At 31.3% G+C, this 20122-nt stretch overlaps 2 protein-coding genes across 5 annotated transcripts in view; one reads left to right on the top strand and one right to left on the bottom strand.

Annotated features, from left to right (window-relative positions):
• LOC130902048 (synaptotagmin-7) overlaps nucleotides 1-20122 on the bottom strand; it is a 95858-nt gene that overhangs the window by 13599 nt on the left and 62137 nt on the right. For 3 of the 4 annotated variants that reach the window (XM_057813848.1, XM_057813849.1, XM_057813846.1), the window contains 2 exons: nucleotides 9574-9585; nucleotides 8154-8292 (listed from right to left, as the gene is read on the bottom strand). In XM_057813848.1, the coding sequence (XP_057669831.1) occupies nucleotides 8154-8292; nucleotides 9574-9585 (151 nt within the window). The remainder of the gene's footprint in view (nucleotides 1-8153; nucleotides 8293-9573; nucleotides 9586-20122) is intronic. The other variant, XM_057813847.1, reaches the window with a different exon arrangement.
• On the top strand, nucleotides 15611-19781 carry LOC130902050 (procathepsin L-like). Its single transcript, XM_057813850.1, has 4 exons — nucleotides 15611-15828; nucleotides 16856-17188; nucleotides 18509-18797; nucleotides 19389-19781. Exons 1-4 carry the CDS (start codon nucleotides 15748-15750, stop codon nucleotides 19652-19654), a joined length of 969 nt encoding a protein of 322 aa, XP_057669833.1. The 5' UTR covers nucleotides 15611-15747; the 3' UTR covers nucleotides 19655-19781.

Raw genomic sequence — 20122 nt, 5'->3', positions numbered from 1 at the left:
TCGAGTGAGACACCTTGATGAATGATGGTGACGAAACTGACCAAGCAGTTGAGGAAACTCGGAGGTGAATTAACGATGCAATGTTCGGAAGTTTAAATATCTGCCTGGTGCTTTAATATAACCACAAAATTCGCCGAGTGGTTGCAGCTTTGGAGTTTTTCGACAGTTATAGTACTGATGGAGAAGGTTTTTGGAAATCCATCACAATAATAGATGCAAACACCCTCCAACAGGTTCTAAAAGATTCTTATGAACCCGTAAGGATATGACAAGTTTTTTTGGTTCCAATTAATGCAGATTCATATTGTGAAACTTTGTGATAACTCAATTTCAAAGGGACATTTTCGAACACCTACCATAAAGTCTTGACCTAGCACAGAATGATTTTCCCTAAAATGAAGCGGTGGCTTGAAGTCTTCTCTTTACAGCCCATCGGAGGTTGAAAAAAAAAACTTTTACTTATATATTCAGTTGTTATTTTCCCACAATCCCAAATAATTTTCCAAATGAAATATATTTTCAACAACACATAACCTCAAATTTAACTGTCAACTCAACGAAATTAACGATGTTTTGAGACAAGAACACAGCAACCGGAAAACTGCTTTAAATCTCGATTGTGCATGGAAAACAATGAAAAACAAGTTTCTTTTGGTGATATATAAGTTAGCGGATTAATTTTTCATGACTAGAGAATCGTTAATTAAGAAAAAAATAATTAAAGATCCGATTTATTGTGCCGACATGAATTTTGAACCGTTGGCTAAATTTGTGTCAACTAAATTCATTTTAATTAAATTTTTCAAGTCAGTTCAGTTTTTGTTTAAAACCTTAAGGGCACATCGCGTCATCGCGAAACCTAATGAAAATGTAAAATAATTTGGATGGATATTTTCTTACTTAGCGATTTATTAAACTGTACAATTTTTATTGTATATTAGGAGTTATAAATCTTAATTACCCTTGTAAGACAAATCCCGACGCACCATCCAAGTTAGATCAAAATATTCTCATTAATATTGATATTTTTACTATTTCTAGGCCTCCACTGTACATATTGAACGTGATTGTTTCTATTTTTGTTTATTTGGTGCAGTTTTATGCAAACAACGATTATGAATATTGAATATGGAAAGTTTTACTTATATTGAGTAACAGATAAACTGCAATGTTACATATTTTGTTTATAAAAAACACTGAGACATCAATATTTCTTTGAGTAAGCTCCACAGATTGAGGCTCTTTGTGTTTTACTTATATTTAGTTACGGATAAACTGCAATGTTACATATTTTGTTTATAAAAAACACTGAGACGTCAATATTTCTTTGAGTAATCTCCACAGATTGAGACTCTTTGTGTTTTACTTATATTGAGTAACAGATAAACTGCAATGTTACATATTTTGTTTATAAAAAACACTGAGACATCAATATTTCTTTGAGTAAGCTCCACAGATTGAGGCTCTTTGTGTTTTACTTATATTTAGTTACGGATAAACTGCAATGTTACATATTTTGTTTATAAAAAACAATGAGACGTCAATATTTCTTTGAGTAATCTCCACAGATTGAGACTCTTTGTGTTTTACTTATATTGAGTAACAGATAAACTGCAATGTTACATATTTTGTTTATAAAAAACAATGAGACGTCAATATTTCTTTGAGTAAACTCCACTGATTGAGTTTCTTTTTGTTTTACTTGTATTTAGTTACAGATAAACTGCAATGTTACATATTTTGTTTATAAAAAACACTGAGACATCAATATTTCTTTGAGTAAGCTCCACAGATTGAGGCTCTTTGTGTTTTACTTATATTTAGTTACGGATAAACTGCAATGTTACATATTTTGTTTATAAAAAACACTGAGTCGTCAATATTTCTTTGAGTAATCTCCACAGATTGAGACTCTTTGTGTTTTACTTATATTGAGTAACAGATAAACTGCAATGTTACATATTTTGTTTATAAAAAACACTGAGACATCAATATTTCTTTGAGTAAGCTCCACAGATTGAGGCTCTTTGTGTTTTACTTATATTGAGTAACAGATAAACTGCAATGTTACATATTTTGTTTATAAAAAACAATGAGACGTCAATATTTCTTTGAGTAAACTCCACTGATTGAGTTTCTTTTTGTTTTACTTGTATTTAGTTACAGATAAACTGCAATGTTACATATTTTGTTTATAAAAAACACTGAGACATCAATATTTCTTTGAGTAAGCTCCACAGATTGAGGCTCTTTGTGTTTTACTTATATTTAGTTACGGATAAACTGCAATGTTACATATTTTGTTTATAAAAAACACTGAGACATCAATATTTCTTTGAGTAAGCTCCACAGATTGAGGCTCTTTGTGTTTTACTTATATTTAGTTACGGATAAACTGCAATGTTACATATTTTGTTTATAAAAAACACTGAGTCGTCAATATTTCTTTGAGTAATCTCCACAGATTGAGACTCTTTGTGTTTTACTTATATTGAGTAACAGATAAACTGCAATGTTACATATTTTGTTTATAAAAAACAATGAGACGTCAATATTTCTTTGAGTAATCTCCACAGATTGAGACTCTTTGTGTTTTACTTATATTGAGTAACAGATAAACTGCAATGTTACATATTTTGTTTATAAAAAACAATGAGACGTCAATATTTCTTTGAGTAAACTCCACTGATTGAGTTTCTTTTTGTTTTACTTGTATTTAGTTACAGATAAACTGCAATGTTACATATTTTGTTTATAAAAAACACTGAGACATCAATATTTCTTTGAGTAAGCTCCACAGATTGAGGCTCTTTGTGTTTTACTTATATTGAGTAACAGATAAACTGCAATGTTACATATTTTGTTTATAAAAAACACTGAGACATCAATATTTCTTTGAGTAAGCTCCACAGATTGAGGCTCTTTGTGTTTTACTTATATTTAGTTACGGATAAACTGCAATGTTACATATTTTGTTTATAAAAAACACTGAGTCGTCAATATTTCTTTGAGTAATCTCCACAGATTGAGACTCTTTGTGTTTTACTTATATTGAGTAACAGATAAACTGCAATGTTACATATTTTGTTTATAAAAAACACTGAGACATCAATATTTCTTTGAGTAAGCTCCACAGATTGAGGCTCTTTGTGTTTTACTTATATTGAGTAACAGATAAACTGCAATGTTACATATTTTGTTTATAAAAAACACTGAGACATCAATATTTCTTTGAGTAAGCTCCACAGATTGAGGCTCTTTGTGTTTTACTTATATTTAGTTACGGATAAACTGCAATGTTACATATTTTGTTTATAAAAAACACTGAGTCGTCAATATTTCTTTGAGTAATCTCCACAGATTGAGACTCTTTGTGTTTTACTTATATTGAGTAACAGATAAACTGCAATGTTACATATTTTGTTTATAAAAAACAATGAGACGTCAATATTTCTTTGAGTAATCTCCACAGATTGAGACTCTTTGTGTTTTACTTATATTGAGTAACAGATAAACTGCAATGTTACATATTTTGTTTATAAAAAACAATGAGACGTCAATATTTCTTTGAGTAAACTCCACTGATTGAGTTTCTTTTTGTTTTACTTGTATTTAGTTACAGATAAACTGCAATGTTACATATTTTGTTTATAAAAAACACTGAGACATCAATATTTCTTTGAGTAAGCTCCACAGATTGAGGCTCTTTGTGTTTTACTTATATTTAGTTACGGATAAACTGCAATGTTACATATTTTGTTTATAAAAAACACTGAGACATCAATATTTCTTTGAGTAAGCTCCACAGATTGAGGCTCTTTGTGTTTTACTTATATTTAGTTACGGATAAACTGCAATGTTACATATTTTGTTTATAAAAAACACTGAGTCGTCAATATTTCTTTGAGTAATCTCCACAGATTGAGACTCTTTGTGTTTTACTTATATTGAGTAACAGATAAACTGCAATGTTACATATTTTGTTTATAAAAAACAATGAGACATCAATATTTCTTTGAGTAATCTCCACAGATTGAGACTCTTTGTGTTTTACTTATATTGAGTAACAGATAAACTGCAATGTTACATATTTTGTTTATAAAAAACAATGAGACGTCAATATTTCTTTGAGTAAACTCCACTGATTGAGTTTCTTTTTGTTTTACTTGTATTTAGTTACAGATAAACTGCAATGTTACATATTTTGTTTATAAAACACACTGAGACATCAATATTTCTTTGAGTAAGCTCCACAGATTGAGGCTCTTTGTGTTTTACTTATATTTAGTTACGGATAAACTGCAATGTTACATATTTTGTTTATAAAAAACACTGAGTCGTCAATATTTCTTTGAGTAATCTCCACAGATTGAGACTCTTTGTGTTTTACTTATATTGAGTAACAGATAAACTGCAATGTTACATATTTTGTTTATAAAAAACACTGAGACATCAATATTTCTTTGAGTAAGCTCCACAGATTGAGGCTCTTTGTGTTTTACTTATATTGAGTAACAGATAAACTGCAATGTTACATATTTTGTTTATAAAAAACACTGAGACATCAATATTTCTTTGAGTAAGCTCCACAGATTGAGGCTCTTTGTGTTTTACTTATATTTAGTTACGGATAAACTGCAATGTTACATATTTTGTTTATAAAAAACACTGAGACGTCAATATTTCTTTGAGTAAACTCCACATATTGAGACTCTTTGTGTTTTACTTATATTTAGTTACGGATAAACTGCAATGTTACATATTTTGTTTATAAAAAACACTGAGACGTCAATATTTCTTTGAGTAAGCTCCACAGATTGAGACTCTTTATGTTTTACTTATATTTAGTTACGGATAAACTGCAATGTTACATATTTTGTTTATAAAAAACACTGAGACATCAATATTTCTTTGAGTAAGCTCCACAGATTGAGGCTCTTTGTGTTTTACTTATATTTAGTTACGGATAAACTGCAATGTTACATATTTTGTTTATAAAAAACACTGAGACGTCAATATTTCTTTGAGTAAACTCCACATATTGAGACTCTTTGTGTTTTACTTATATTTAGTTACGGATAAACTGCAATGTTACATATTTTGTTTATAAAAAACACTGAGACGTCAATATTTCTTTGAGTAAGCTCCACAGATTGAGACTCTTTATGTTTTACTTATATTTAGTTACGGATAAACTGCAATGTTACATATTTTGTTTATAAAAAACACTGAGACATCAATATTTCTTTGAGTAAGCTCCACAGATTGAGGCTCTTTGTGTTTTACTTATATTTAGTTACGGATAAACTGCAATGTTACATATTTTGTTTATAAAAAACACTGAGACGTCAATATTTCTTTGAGTAAACTCCACATATTGAGACTCTTTGTGTTTTACTTATATTTAGTTACGGATAAACTGCAATGTTACATATTTTGTTTATAAAAAACACTGAGACGTCAATTTTCTTTGAGTAAACTCCACATATTGAGACTCTTTGTGTTTTACTTATATTTAGTTACGGATAAACTGCAATGTTACATATTTTGTTAATAAAAAACAATGAGACGTCAATATTTCTTTGAGTAAACTCCACTGATTGAGTTTCTTTTTGTTTTACTTGTATTTAGTTACAGATAAACTGCAATGTTACATATTTTGTTTATAAAAAACACTGAGACGTCGATATATCTTTGAGTAAACGCCACAGCTTGAAACTATTTTTATTTATAAAATAAATTTGAGTATTTCATTATTTCTTTTGTAGAATCGATTTTTATTCGAATGCTTCTCGATTTTCTTTCTATATACTGAAATAAACAGCGAATGCGTTCATTTGATTTAATTTCTTTTTAACAAATTAACATGGTTAGAATAGTTAACGTTCAAAAGCAATTCTTAATTAATTACTGAACAGTTAAAAGATAAAATGTGAAAAGCTCATAAGTAAATTTGCCTTAAGAATAGTTTTCCTTTGATTTCGACAGAAAGGATTTAATTTGATTAATTTCTATCTAGTATACTGAAATGAATACCGTTATTTATTAGGATATTTTGGAAGAATATTCAAAAAAATGCTTTATTTTTGATATAATACCCAAATTTCTTTTAAAATCTTATGCAGAATTCAAAAATAAAACGAAAAGCACCAATTTCCATATGAAATTCGCAAAATGAAGCCCACTTCCGGTATAACCGGAAATGCTCTATTTTTAGTTTCCCACTGAAATTTTATTCAAAATTTTTTGCGGGATTTGAAAATAAAATCGGAAATACTCATTTTTGTGTAAAATAAGTAAAATGGAGCCTATTTCCGGTATAACCGGATATGCTCTATTTCGATCAAAGTTCATATAAAATTTTATGAAGAATTGAAAAATGAAAGAAACAATTCCAATTTCCAATAAAAACAAGTAACATTACACTTACTTCTGGTATGATCGGAAATGCTATATTTCTTGGATTTTCACTCAAATTGTTGGCCAGAATTTGATAATAGAACAAAAAGTATTATTTTCCAACTAGAATAAGTAAAATTAAGCCTATTTCCGGTATAACCGGAAATTCTCCATTTAGATATTTCATAAACATTTTATTTCATTTATACAGAATTCAAACAAATAAAAAAGCTCCAATTTCCATTTAAAATAAGGAAAATTATGCCTAGCCTTGGTATTATCTTCATTTTAATTTTAATATTATTTAAAAATAGAACCAAACGTACCAATATATATTTAAAATACGCTAAATGAAGCCTACTTCCGGTATAATCAGAAATGCTCCATTTATAATGAAAATATATGAACTGAATTTTTTAATACAACTCAATTCGCCTATGCTACACCCTGTATAGTACTTCATTTTCAATTGTTTACCAACCATGATCATGCTTGACCAAAATAATTGAAAATTATGAAGAATAATTGTAAATCATTCTGTTTTACTGATGAAACAAATTATGATTATTATTACATCAATTAGATAACGATAATACCCAATGCAACATCAATACAAACATTCGTATACATCAACATTTATATCTACATAAACCTAATATTTACATATCTACCACATATTCGACAATTCAAACATCGATAAAACGTTCACGTCGAAATCCACATTCAATTGTAGCGTTTTTTTCTAACTAAAGAAAATAGTTTACATCGATTTTATCGAATTAGAAACGTTTTAAACAATATTCCGTTTTACTGTCAACAATGAAAATTCATAACATGTGTGATAGAAAAAAAAAAAGAATAAATTGACGTTTGAGAACTGTAACAATGATGTTTTATTTCATTCCTAGGTTAAAATTGAATTTTAGATGGAAAATATCCAGTTTTACGACCCAACATGTTGATATAACCAAGTGGAAATATTGTGATTGTAGTTTCAAGATTCTATTATGGTTAACTCACACGTTACCTTTCACCGGAGAGGTCAACACGTGCAGGAACGCCTGCGCAGATAATCCGGAACATCTGTAGGAGTAGACAAGGAGTGTATGTTCGTACGGTTGACCTGCGCAGGCAAACTTTCACAGATAACTTCTCCGGTGTACCGTAGTGTGTATAGCTTACTTTACATTAACAGCATCCTTAATGGCGAATATATTATCATTTCAACCCATAAAGATTTAAGGAGACTAGCAATAAAATCAACGGTCGTAAAAAACGTAGATATCTATACGTGGTTTATACTTCACACAGGAGTTACATAATATAAACGATATTTTTCGAAAGGCAATCCAGTACGGTATTAATAACAAAAACAACATTAACATTATAACATTTATCAACAATCGAGCAACGGAAGAAAGTCGAGTTTTGTGAGCCGATAATTTTTTATTATTTTAGAAAACGACGTACTTATATTTAACGACATGTAATGCTGGTTGCCAGCATTGCAGTGTATTGGAATGTTGGTTGCATACATATGTCTATTGAAATTTATGAGATTGACTTTTAGCTGGTTTTTATATATATTTTTGAATGACAAGTACGTCGTGTATAAAAAATAACATAAATAATTGGCTCACATATTTTTACAAGTAGACATTGAATAAATTAGATTCAGTTGAGGCATTTTGAAATATGTTTATTAATGTCTACTTTATAATCTAGCATAGTAATAGAGAACAGATCATGCTTACATCCTGGCTTACCGATGGGTGGTCCCCCTTGACATTTTGGAGTGCCCCTTTGGAAGAAGCGGTGGGTGTTCTCGCTTCTGGGGGAAGTGCCCCCTGACTGCTGCCTGCTGGTGATTTGGCTTGAGGACTTCCTGTTGTCCTACGATAAATAATTAACTTACTCAATCTCCATTACTATTTGATTAAAATATAAAGTATAAAGAAATTATATAACGAAACACAATCTTTAAAAAAGATATATCAACTTATTTTTGATGTTTTTATTAGGTTATTTCCAAAGTCGAACGGCCACTGTGGACTTGATCCTATCAGAGTAATTAGGATTTGATTTTACTTGCAAATTTCTCATTTCCTAGGCAACAAATGTATTTTATCGTGAAAGCTGTGTACGTTAAAGTTTTTCTCTTTACAGCGTTTTTATATTTATTAAAAATATTTTCTTTAGGAAATCAGGATTGTGTTCGTTTAGAGGTTAAGTAACGTATTTATATGCGTAATGGGCTTACAACTCGTGTAACGTACTAGACTTTTTCTACGCCCATTCATTTTCTTCCATTAAATAAAAATTTATGATATTTAAGAAAACGTGTTATATTTAGAAATTGCATAATGTGCTGCCTATATTTAGGGGCAAATATATCTCGCTAATGCTAAAAGTTTTTATGTTTTTTAATTGAGGAAATTTGTGTAAATAGATCAAATAAAGTCGTAAGTAAATATAAATTTGTTTGTAATTTAATTAAACCAAGAAGTTTAAGTTTTCTCAAAACGTTCGTGTATGTTGTTGTTAAATGTCATATACAAGGAACGTTGACATTGCGATTTTTGACGTTTACAGATATGGGCGTAAAAAATTTTAACTGTAGTATGGTCGATATTACAATAGTTTTTACATAGTTGTCAGATTTAGTTTTTACCTGGGAATAGTTTTATTTTTAGTGGATCTTTTTTTAAGTAGTATTTGCAGCTTCTATTCTTGATTATTAAAAATGTTTCGGGTTAAAATTTTTGTTTAATTTTACCGTTTTAATCATAAAACGAACACTATTTGTATAAATTTTCTCGGCGCGGTTCTCGAAGTTATTAAATTTATATCCACATTCTCATAATTCAAATAGATGTCGCTGGTTACCATCGCGTTATTCTACTGATTTATTATCGTATTACAGAGATTCCAGTTGGGGGTTTTCATTTAGGTAGCAACATGTACTGACAAATATTTAAATCTCCAGTATAAATTATATTAAATCAACCGCTGATAATTTCTCAGGAAAGTATGAGAATTTTCAACGAGAAGTGAATTTTTCGATTGGAAAATAACATTTTCAACCTATATTTATCATATACTTCTTCTAATATGCTTTAATATAAATTGAAAGCTCCACACAATATGTTGTCATAAAATATGTTCAATACTCACTCTAATTGAGCTCTATTCGTTGCCAATCCGAAAATGTCGTTGAAGAAGAGCATGAAACAAAAAAATTAGAATTAGATTCACATTATACAAAAGGTATTATCAATAATCACATTAGTTCTAAAGTCTCCCATCTTATTATTGCGAGTTTAACAATTATTTAGATGAAGGTAAAAATTATCCATTATATGAAATTATCCCGTTCGATCTATCAGAGGAAAGAATTTTTTTTCTATTGGATCGTTAATTATTTTGGGATCGTTCATACTAGCAATAATAGTAATCAACAAAATAGCTTAAATAGAATAGAGAATAAACATTCAAATGAAGATCTTCTCAACGATTTCTTATATATCTCATCGTATTTTATGGTGTTCAGCAAGCTTTTTGAGACCTTGGCATAACCATTATTTGAGTTTAGATGCAACAAATTACGTATTGCGTTTTCAAATCTCTTTTGTGTCTCAATAATGCAAGAATTTGGTATTTATCGCACTTCATACTATTTATTACGAAAATGTACTATAAAAAATTGGTTTTCATAGAATTAGAGCCTAGTTTTAACAAGTTATGACGTGTGGAAATTGAGCAACGGCTAATATTCTGTGAGATCTCTATTTCCAGCACATCTTGGTATATTTTGTCGCATATAGTGTCTGTTATTTATGCTCAAAGCTCTGAAAGAAATTTTTGCATAGTTTATTGTCATTAAAAGCTGATACCAAGCATGCTTTATGAGATTTGGACCAGACGGCCAGGAGGAAGGGCTATTTTTGGTACAACCACCGCACTCAATGTGATCTTGCATTATCATCAACAAAAATCGCCATGATCATAAAGTATAAATGAAAAATCTACTAATTCAGCTGTTCAAACTCGTTACTACTTGTCCCTATATACATTATTTTTCGTTCAGACCTCGTATACTATTTTTAATAAACGAATGAATCATTACAACTAATATGACATTAAGGAAATGATATCTACATATTGATTAGTTGAGAATTTTCTTAATTAGACGTAAAATACGACGAGCAAACCTTTGATATGAATTTCTAGCGTAGTTATATCATATTGTATTGGAAAAGTTTCCTTAGAATGTTCTTTGTTTCAAGTTTCTAGTTGTTTTTCGACCTAGTTTCCATAACTGAAAGTTTTAAAAACGAGTTTCAACCATGTCTGTTTGATAGACATAACATCTCTGCGATAACCTAAAACACCGGAAACGAGAATAATACGTATAATTTAGAAAATATTTCTAGAGTTTCTATTTCGTAACTTCAAAGACCTATAACTCACAAACGAGAAATGTCTCAGCATTATTTTCGCGTCATCTGTTCGCTCCCCTTAACGCGAATCAATGTAGGTCATAGAAAGAGCGCGTAGAACACGTTCGTATATCCTAGATAAATAATACTGCGTGAATCGGAAAGTACATTATTCAACATATCAACGTTATCATCAAGAAATATTCAGATTATCATTATTTAAATGATTATTAAGTTTTAGTTCTTAGTTTTTTTTTATTTTTGACAGTTATATTATATTATAATGATTAGGCATAAGCCGCCCCTGTTCTACGTAGTCCGTGGTTTATTTCAAGCTACAATTTCCGACGTAAATTTCGTATAACAAAGAATTTTTTTCGTTTGAATTGTTGGAATGCATTTAATATACTTTCTATTCGTTATAATGATAAGAGAAGCTTTCCATATAACTCCACAAATGAATGGAATGGTATAAATAGTTACCGTCGTATTCACGACACTTCTAGTTTAATTTAATATACACGGTATTGTAAACTGAGAGCTTTATCTTTAGTACTTTCAATAATAGAGAATATTTTAACTTAAAATATAACCGAATAAATATAAAACCATATGAAACCCGGCAACTGAAAGTAAAAGCAAAAAGATTAAGATTGATTAGTTAATATGTGGATACCCATAGAAGCGAAAAACAGATTGCAACGTATTAAAAAAAAACTGTACGTGAAATTACCATCAATCTTTTCCAAAATGACGTGAAATAAAATGCTTGCAATATATTGAATTGACCTCAATACATCGACATGATTGATATTGCTTTTAGTGTTTTTAAGAACATTTTGGATAATATTTCAAAATTTTTGATTCCGTACTGAGGAAATTAAATTCATTCATTCATTTATACAAAAATCACATAATTGGAATGACCTAATTAAACTGTGCAGTCCATCCTTTCCCGAAGCAGTTCAGGACATTTTCGACCCTCTATAATTCCGTTAAGGATCAAACTAGAAGTCTGTATTTCTAGTAACCAAGTAAGCATTATATAAACACGGTATATGTCAAATTTCGTCCAATTTGAATTAGTAGTTTAAGAATTATAACAACTCAAAGTTATCCACTGATTGATCCATCATCAAAACTCTAAGACCCTTTTAGTAGACATGGAAGTATAGAATTTTGATAACAGTGTTCAGTTATGTTATAATTATACACAAAAGTCAAGGATTAATTCAGAATAATGCGCTGATGGATATCGGTTCTGCAGTATTCACATACGGTCAAGCTTACGTGGAACTTACAAGTCTGGGCGGGTTACATCTAATTAATATCGAAGTATTAAAGACGCTGAAATCTTCAATTAGTGACTATAATACAGTAAGAAGCATTTACTGTCCAGATTTGTCGAAAATTGTTACATCAAAGCCTCCAAAAAAAAACTCAAAGAGACAGGGATTGGACTTTGAGAAAAACTATAGCTGAAACTATCAAGAAGTTAGATTTTAAGAAAATTCGTTGTTGGTAGTATCAAGTATCAAAATTACAACTTACATGGATGTCACAATCTTTTAAACTAGAAGAACTGAGTTGTTTTTGATGGTATATTCTTGACTGATAATTGACGACGATGCCAACGATGTTAAGAAATCAAATTCGATCCAACATTAGACAAATTCAGAACAAATTGCATGAGTTGTTTGAACGAAACCCGATTTGATGCACATGACTCATTTAAATATGGCTACGTTCAATTTAATAGGTCTTGGAGTCGCTCTATTTATTTTTGTTTAATTCTGCTTTACACCAAATCTCAATTCTTGTTGTTTCTTAATTTTCTATCGATTTTTCTCGTGGACGCCCTCTTTTCTTTATCGTCCTTTCTCCCCTTGATAAGGATCTTTTCACCAAACTATATTCGTCCATTCTGGTTATATGCCTCATTCGATGTAGTATTTTTGCTCTGACGACTAAAACGAACTAAAAAGTGCCTTGATCTCTGCGTTTGTTCTTCTTCTTCATTCGTTTTGCTCCTAGACTCCTTTAAAAATCTTTCTTAGTACATTTTTCTTCCATGTATTTATATTCCAACACTCGCTTTTATACAGAATCGTTGGTTGTACAACTGTCTTTTCGAAGATGGTTTCTGTTAGTCCAGATACTTCTGGAACCATCCTCGTAAATCTACTCCATTCAGTAACAACCTTTATTAAACTAAATGCGTATTATATAGTTTGATATCATTTTCCTCACATCAAAACAATGATATAATCAAAACGTACAACATGAATTCTGCTTTCCATCACTGGAGCTTAATTCAAAACTCGACAAGCATAAAGACAACATCAAACTAAATATGTAAATTACTTGCCTCAGTTGAAGATATAGTTTTCAGTCAACCGATATTATGTCTGCAGGGCTTATACTAGAGGACATGGGGTTAGTTTGAATGCCGTATCGAATTTATCGAGTTAATGTAACCGCACTATGGACACAATGAATGGATTATAGGGTAAGATGTAGTAGATTCATGGATTTGTATAAATCACTCAATATAAGTCGTTTGACTAACTAAGAAAAACACATTTTTTTTCCCAAAAACCAATTTTATCCATCAATGTAATCTCCTTCAAGACCAATACAATCATTCCAAACTTCTTTATGCTGTGGTTGTAGAAGGATTTGTCTTTTTACCTCAAAATAGGCTTCAGTTTCAGTTGAGCTGAATTTCTTATCCGGGTATAAATTTTAAAGATTTTAAACGAGATGTATTGAATTATTTTCTACTTAAAATGTAATTAGTATAAACGAGAATACAATTAAAATGTAATTAAGAGAGTACCAGATTTCAAACGGGAATATAAACGCGCGCGCTCAGCCCTTTATCTCAGAAACGATTCACCGTATAAAAAAATTTTTGAAACAAAAATTGTAAAAAATTGAATGCTTTACAATATTGATTATATATAAAAATAGCGTAAAACTCATAGGAAACGAGTTATTTGCAAAAAATCGATTTTTTTAACTTTTGACCCCCGATTTTTAAAGTTGCTCAAATCGAATTATATGTAAATTTTGAGAGGAATTTTAGGATGTCAAATAAACAAGTTTAAACGACTTTATAGCTTCGTATCTCGATTTTCCTAGTTGAACTACCTTATATGACTGGACTATATCGACTAGCATTTTTCTGATATATGGCGAATAGCCAGTAGTAACTGGAGGTCACATCTGGCCTATACGGTGGATAAGGAAGCAATTTGTTCAATTTAACCATCGACTTGTGAATCGGTGCATTATCTTGGTGAAACTGTGGTTTTTTCTTCGACATACGAAACCGTTTTTCCTTGATTGTTACATTCAAACGATCCAACAACTCTACGTAGTATTCGTTATTGATTGTTTCTCCTTTTTGAAGATAGTTGATGAACAATATTTCATGGAAATCCTGAAATAATGAAGCCATAACCTTTCCAGCTGACTGTTGTGGACGCTTCGAACCTAGTTCACTGGCTACAGCCCATTCAGATGATGATCGTTTTGATTCTGGAGTGAAATAATGGATCAATGTTTGATCCATTGTCACATATTGACCAAAAAATCTGATTTATTGCGTGTTAACATGGCCAAACATTGCTCTGAATCAACAAAACGTTGTTTTTGATCGACTGTGAGTAAAAACTTTCTCATGGTCAAATGTTTGTGCATAATTGCAATTACACTGCCTTCTGATACTTTTACGGCCTCAGCTGTCACACGCAATTTCAATTTACGATTAGATATAATCATAATTTGACGACCAGAACGTTCACAGTATTTTTTTCATCTAGAAGCAATCATAAATGAACACACGAAGTTGTTGTTTTGAAAATAACAAAAGCAGCTTCACTTAAATGGCTGTCACTTTTTTGTGACTAATTGAAATGTCATGAAATTTCACACACAGTCTTTTGAAAGTTGGTACTTTGTAAACGTCAAATGGATTTGACACAAGCACGTCATGTGTCAGTCATATGATTTATTGATTGATGTAGTATATAAACAAGGTTAATAATTCCAAATAAAGATGTATAAAGTAGAAACGATGGAGATCTCCCATCAAGTGATTTAATCTATGATTTATCGAACACATACATCAAATATAATATAAGATCGATTGTGTTCTTCCAAGACCAAACAACATACAAGACATACGTAATAGTTTTTTTTTTTAAATTGACAGAAGTATTTTACGTTAACGCATTTTGAGTTTATGTGAGATTTGTTTACTATGTTGATTTTTAGATTGAACGTGTACTTATTGTTAAAATCGGAACTTATAAAAACTTTTTTCCTTGTAAACCGCTTTTAAAATACTTATTACTAGTTTTAGTTGAAAAATATTGTCTAACTATGAAAATTTAAGTTTACACCTATTGTATAACTTCCCGTGGACCCCTGGGGTACATCTGGAACACTCTGGGAATCACTGAATTATTCACAACTGAAAAAGTCACTAAACTACCAAATCGTAAAAGGCCGACCGTTGGAATATCAATCATAACGATTTTTTCTACTGGGTTGACAGAAATTTTGATTTGATTCATATGAATATTGTTGCGTATTAGTCATGTGATCAAAAACCTCTACCGTTTATCATACGCTGCGTTTATAAATTAATTGATTGAATAATAAACAGATGGAACGGGTCGATTTTAGATATCTGAACAAGCATCTTCCGCATGGTATCTCTGAAACAAATCTTGTATAATTTTATCTATAACTGAATGATTTTGGATGGAAACACTTGAAATAAGATAATTATTGATATAGCCACGTGATTTATTAGTAGTATATATACAATTTGTAAAATCTTCTCAATTGTATCGAGAAATATTAAGCGGTGAATTTTTGTAATTTTTTCGTTAAAATCATGAAGATTCTTTTAGTAATTCCCTTGATTATTGTGGCAACCTATGGGTTATCGGCTAAAAAACAATGGGATTCTTTCAAAGTAAGTATTATTCTCTATCACTACATCTTCTTCTTTTCTAACGATAGGTCTCTGCTCCAATTGGAGATTTATTCCTTGTTACTTTTACCAGTTTATGGTTTTGACTGATTTTGGGTCTATGGGCTCTTTCGATGTTGTTATGCATATGGTTTCTACAATCAATATAGTCACATCAAACCGTTTTCTTTGGAGATCATCTTTATTTCCGGTACATATCGGTAAAGCACAGGATTTTGATTTCTCTTTCACTCATTCTGTAGCCGTTCCCGAGCCGCACCTTTTCAACATCGTATTATATAAAATATACTAAAAGAATCCCCAAAGAAAAAGTACTCACTGGCTTGTGCGTTATCCATACTTTGATCTATCAGTAATAACAAAGTTAAACGTCGCTAGAATTTCCTTATGGTCTAAAATTTAGATTACTTGAAGAGTTGTTACACAGATGAAATATTACTTTCTTTTTTGATCACATAGATCCCAGATCTAGCCGCTGGTTCTTTACAACTCCCGAAGAAAAGATATTTAGCTCCAAGGAAGAAGAGATTGATAAAGTTGGGGTTTATTTTGAAGACAAACCTCGAGGTGTATTGATTCTTCATCATCCCAAAATTCATCCTAGTGCTGAATTGGTTCAATAAGTAACTGATTGATCTGATATTGCCATCGATCTAATGACAATTTGGAATTTGAAACAAATTTCGTTTTATTTTCAATATCATTTTATCATGTTTTCCATTTGTTGTTTATTAGTTTGTTGATTTGAATTTCGAGGTATTTGGCATACTTTGACAAGATGCTTCGACAGGCGTCAACAACGAAGCAGATTGATAATAATTTTTTTCTAGTACGCGCAATTACGTATGTAACTCAACACTTATTACTTGATATTTCAGTCTAGATGGAAGATTAATTCATTGAACAGTAGTTTTGTTAATACTATGACCAGAATTATTCTATTTAATAATACAGGATAACCTATAAATTTTGTTATAATTTAAAAAGCGAATTTGCGATGTTATTTCAGATAAAATATGAGAAATCCTTCGAATCTTATTTAGAAGAGAGATTAAGATTCCAAATATTCAAATCCAACTTGAAGAGAATTCGAGAACATAACGCCAACTACGATAAAGGTGAAAGTTCTTATTATATGGGCGTCACCAAATTTGCAGACATGACACAAGACGAATTTAAAAATATGCTTGATAAGCAAATAAGCGTTAAACCAATGATTAACACCAAATCGAAAGATTTTTCCGGTATTACAGCTCCGGAATCTGTCGATTGGAGAACAACGGGAGCTGTTCTTGCTGTTAAAGATCAAGGTACTTGCGGCGCGTGCTGGTCTTTCAGTTCTGTAAGTATGATTTATACCAGTTAGTTATTTATGTTGTCGACGATGTAACCTATAATACCAGTTTTTTCACAGCTGCGATTTTACCACACCAAAACGATTTTCTTATTGCTCTTAAAAAAAATTTGTATCTACGATTTCGCAAACAGAAGATGGTCATATTGTCCGATAATCAAGCAGCTGTGAGCTCCAATATCATAAAATCTAAATAGCTTTGTAACTTCTCTCCAATTCTTTCGGTTTCTTGCTTTTTCTCTCCAGCTCTGGATGTTTTTTTCTCAAAAATCTTCATCCTCTATTTCCCTCCTCCGTTTTTTGGTCTACCTCTTTTACTTCTGGTATCTTCCATACAACTCGGTTCAAGAGTTTGTCTTCGTCCATTCACGAACTATGTAAGAAGAATAAAATTTCTCAGGAGATTACTGGAGTGGAAGGAACTGAAGTAGTTGACCAAATAAGACGAATTAACCCTTCATAGGACCTGGATCTTTTTGTGCCATTAACTACAGAATAATAGAAAAAACACTGGAAAAGAAGGTGGATAGTTTAGAGGTTTTAAGACATACGAATACTAACGGAGTCTTGGCTGGGTCTTTCCGTTTCAATACACACCTGAAGACGTTGGATTCAGCAGATTATTTTACGCAGAGGACGATACGTCTTCTTAGGTCCAGAGAGTTACAACTGGGAGCGTGAACACAGAGGTCACAACAACAAAAGTGAACCCAACAGATCTTTGATCTCCTTCATCTATTTCCCTTCACCGTTTTTTGGTCTACCTCTTTTCCCTTTACCTCTGGTGTCTTCCCTGGAGATTACTGGAGTGGAAGGAACTGAAGTAGCTGACCAAATAAGACGAATTAACCCTTCAAAGGACCTGGACCTTTTAGTGCCGACAGCTATAGAATAATAAAAGTCTTGGCTGGGTACTTCCTCTTCAATACACACTTGAAGATGTTAGATTTAGCAGATTGTTTTACCTAGAAGTTGATACGTCTTCGTAGGTCCAGAGAGTTAAAATTTGGAGCGTATTTAGACTGAGGATACAACAGTGGATTTTTGGGTCGTAGTGTACATGAGTTTATATACGGTTTCGAATCGCCGATTTAATTTAAGAAATTTTTGAACTTTTAGCACGTTTTTCATTTCATTTTGAGATCGTTGCTCATCCTCAACTCGTCACTGTTTGTCTTAACACATGAGGGTTCGAAATCGTGTTAGCAGCTCGTTATTTTTATATACAAACTCACCCTAGTAGCATTAGTTTCCATTATTACAAATTACCCTAAAATAGATGTTTCTAATTTGATTATATTTCTACAGACTGGTGCACTTGAAGGACAAAACTTTTTGAAAAATAATATTTCTATTCCGCTCAGTGAACAAGAACTAATAGATTGTTCGAATTTATACAACAATAATGGTTGTTATGGGGGATCTATGAAATATGCTTTTGATTACGTACTAGATCATGGGGTTTCTTCAGAAGAATCTTACCCTTACATCGCAGAGGCTGATCGTTGTCATCGCAATTCCAGCAATATTGTTTTGTACGCTAAAAATGTAGTCGCTATAGCTGATCCTACCATAGATAAACTAAAGAGTGCTGTCGGTAAGATTTTTTCAATATATTTTAAATTTTCTCCCCTTTCCATCTCCTCTGCGATCCCAAAGGATCTAAGTACCTAACCTAAATTAATCTAACCTAACCTAATATAACCTAACCTAACCTAATCTAATCAAAGGGCTTCAGTTTTGAGACCTGAAGTAGAGTCGCTCCGCGGTCTAGCGGTGAGTTTCGGATGAATTTCGCGAATGCCTCGGAAGCTGATGCAGTTTAGGGTCGTTGTTTAATAAGTTCATTTATACAGTATAAGGAAGATAAAATCTTGTATCAATAGGAAGAATTCGAAAATTCGATAAACGTATGACGAAAAGCGTCCTAGGTGCGTTCAAACTGGAGAACCTTATCGAAGAGCAAACCTCCAGACGTTTTTAAGCCCTGGCAAACCCTTTCCTCTTAGATCAACGGCTTATCATATACTAAAATGAATCCATGAATCACTTATTACATTTCGAACTACAAAAAACTTTTAGAGCAGCACGTAGTTAGCTATTCCTCTTTTAATAAGTCGAGTAAAACTAAAAATATTTCTTTTAATTTTTGATTGGACTATATTTCTTGTTTTTATTCAATTTTCAGCTTCTGTTGGCCCTATTTCGGTTCCTGTTAGCGCCGATGTGGCTCTACAATTGTACAAAGGTGGAATTTTCGACGAAACCGATTGTTCAAATGCCGCCCCAAATCACGCAGTTTTGCTAGTGGGCTATGGTAACGAGAATGGAAAAGATTATTGGATAATTAAGAATTCATGGGGGACGAAATGGGGTGAAAATGGTTTCTACAGACTACAAACAAACCCCGTTATTTGTGCTATCCTAAACGGACCTGTTTACCCAGAAGTTTAATAACTATCCATCACGTTATATTGAAATATTTTGGTTTGTTTTGATTTAATTAATATATTTTGAATCGTGAGTCGTATTTTTCGAATTTTTAAGTTAAGATTAATAAAAAAATTGACGTAATAACGAATTTTTGACCTCTTTTACTTCACAAACAAAGTTTCTTGTGTAACTGGACACTCAATTACATCAACACTCACAATTATATGAGATTTTCGTGGTTATTTTACGGCTCGAAGGACCATAAAATGTAATATTGAGCATTGTTGTAGTGCTAGATAAACAGTATGCTCAGTAGAAATATTAAAAACAGTTCCGGAAAGTTATTTTTTTAATTAGTTGCTATCCAAAACTTGGTATTATTTATTTATCGATTCTAATATGCCATAAGCAAAAATATTTTAGTGTATTCGCCTCGAAAATAATCTCAAAGAACTACCTTTTGAAGATCAATCATTTTAAAATAAAGAA

The sequence above is a fragment of the Diorhabda carinulata genome, chromosome X, assembly GCF_026250575.1.
Source record: "Diorhabda carinulata isolate Delta chromosome X, icDioCari1.1, whole genome shotgun sequence".
NCBI lineage: Eukaryota > Metazoa > Arthropoda > Insecta > Coleoptera > Chrysomelidae > Diorhabda > Diorhabda carinulata.
Note: the sequence above shows the minus strand (reverse complement) of the source record. Positions and strands in the feature narration are given on the sequence as shown.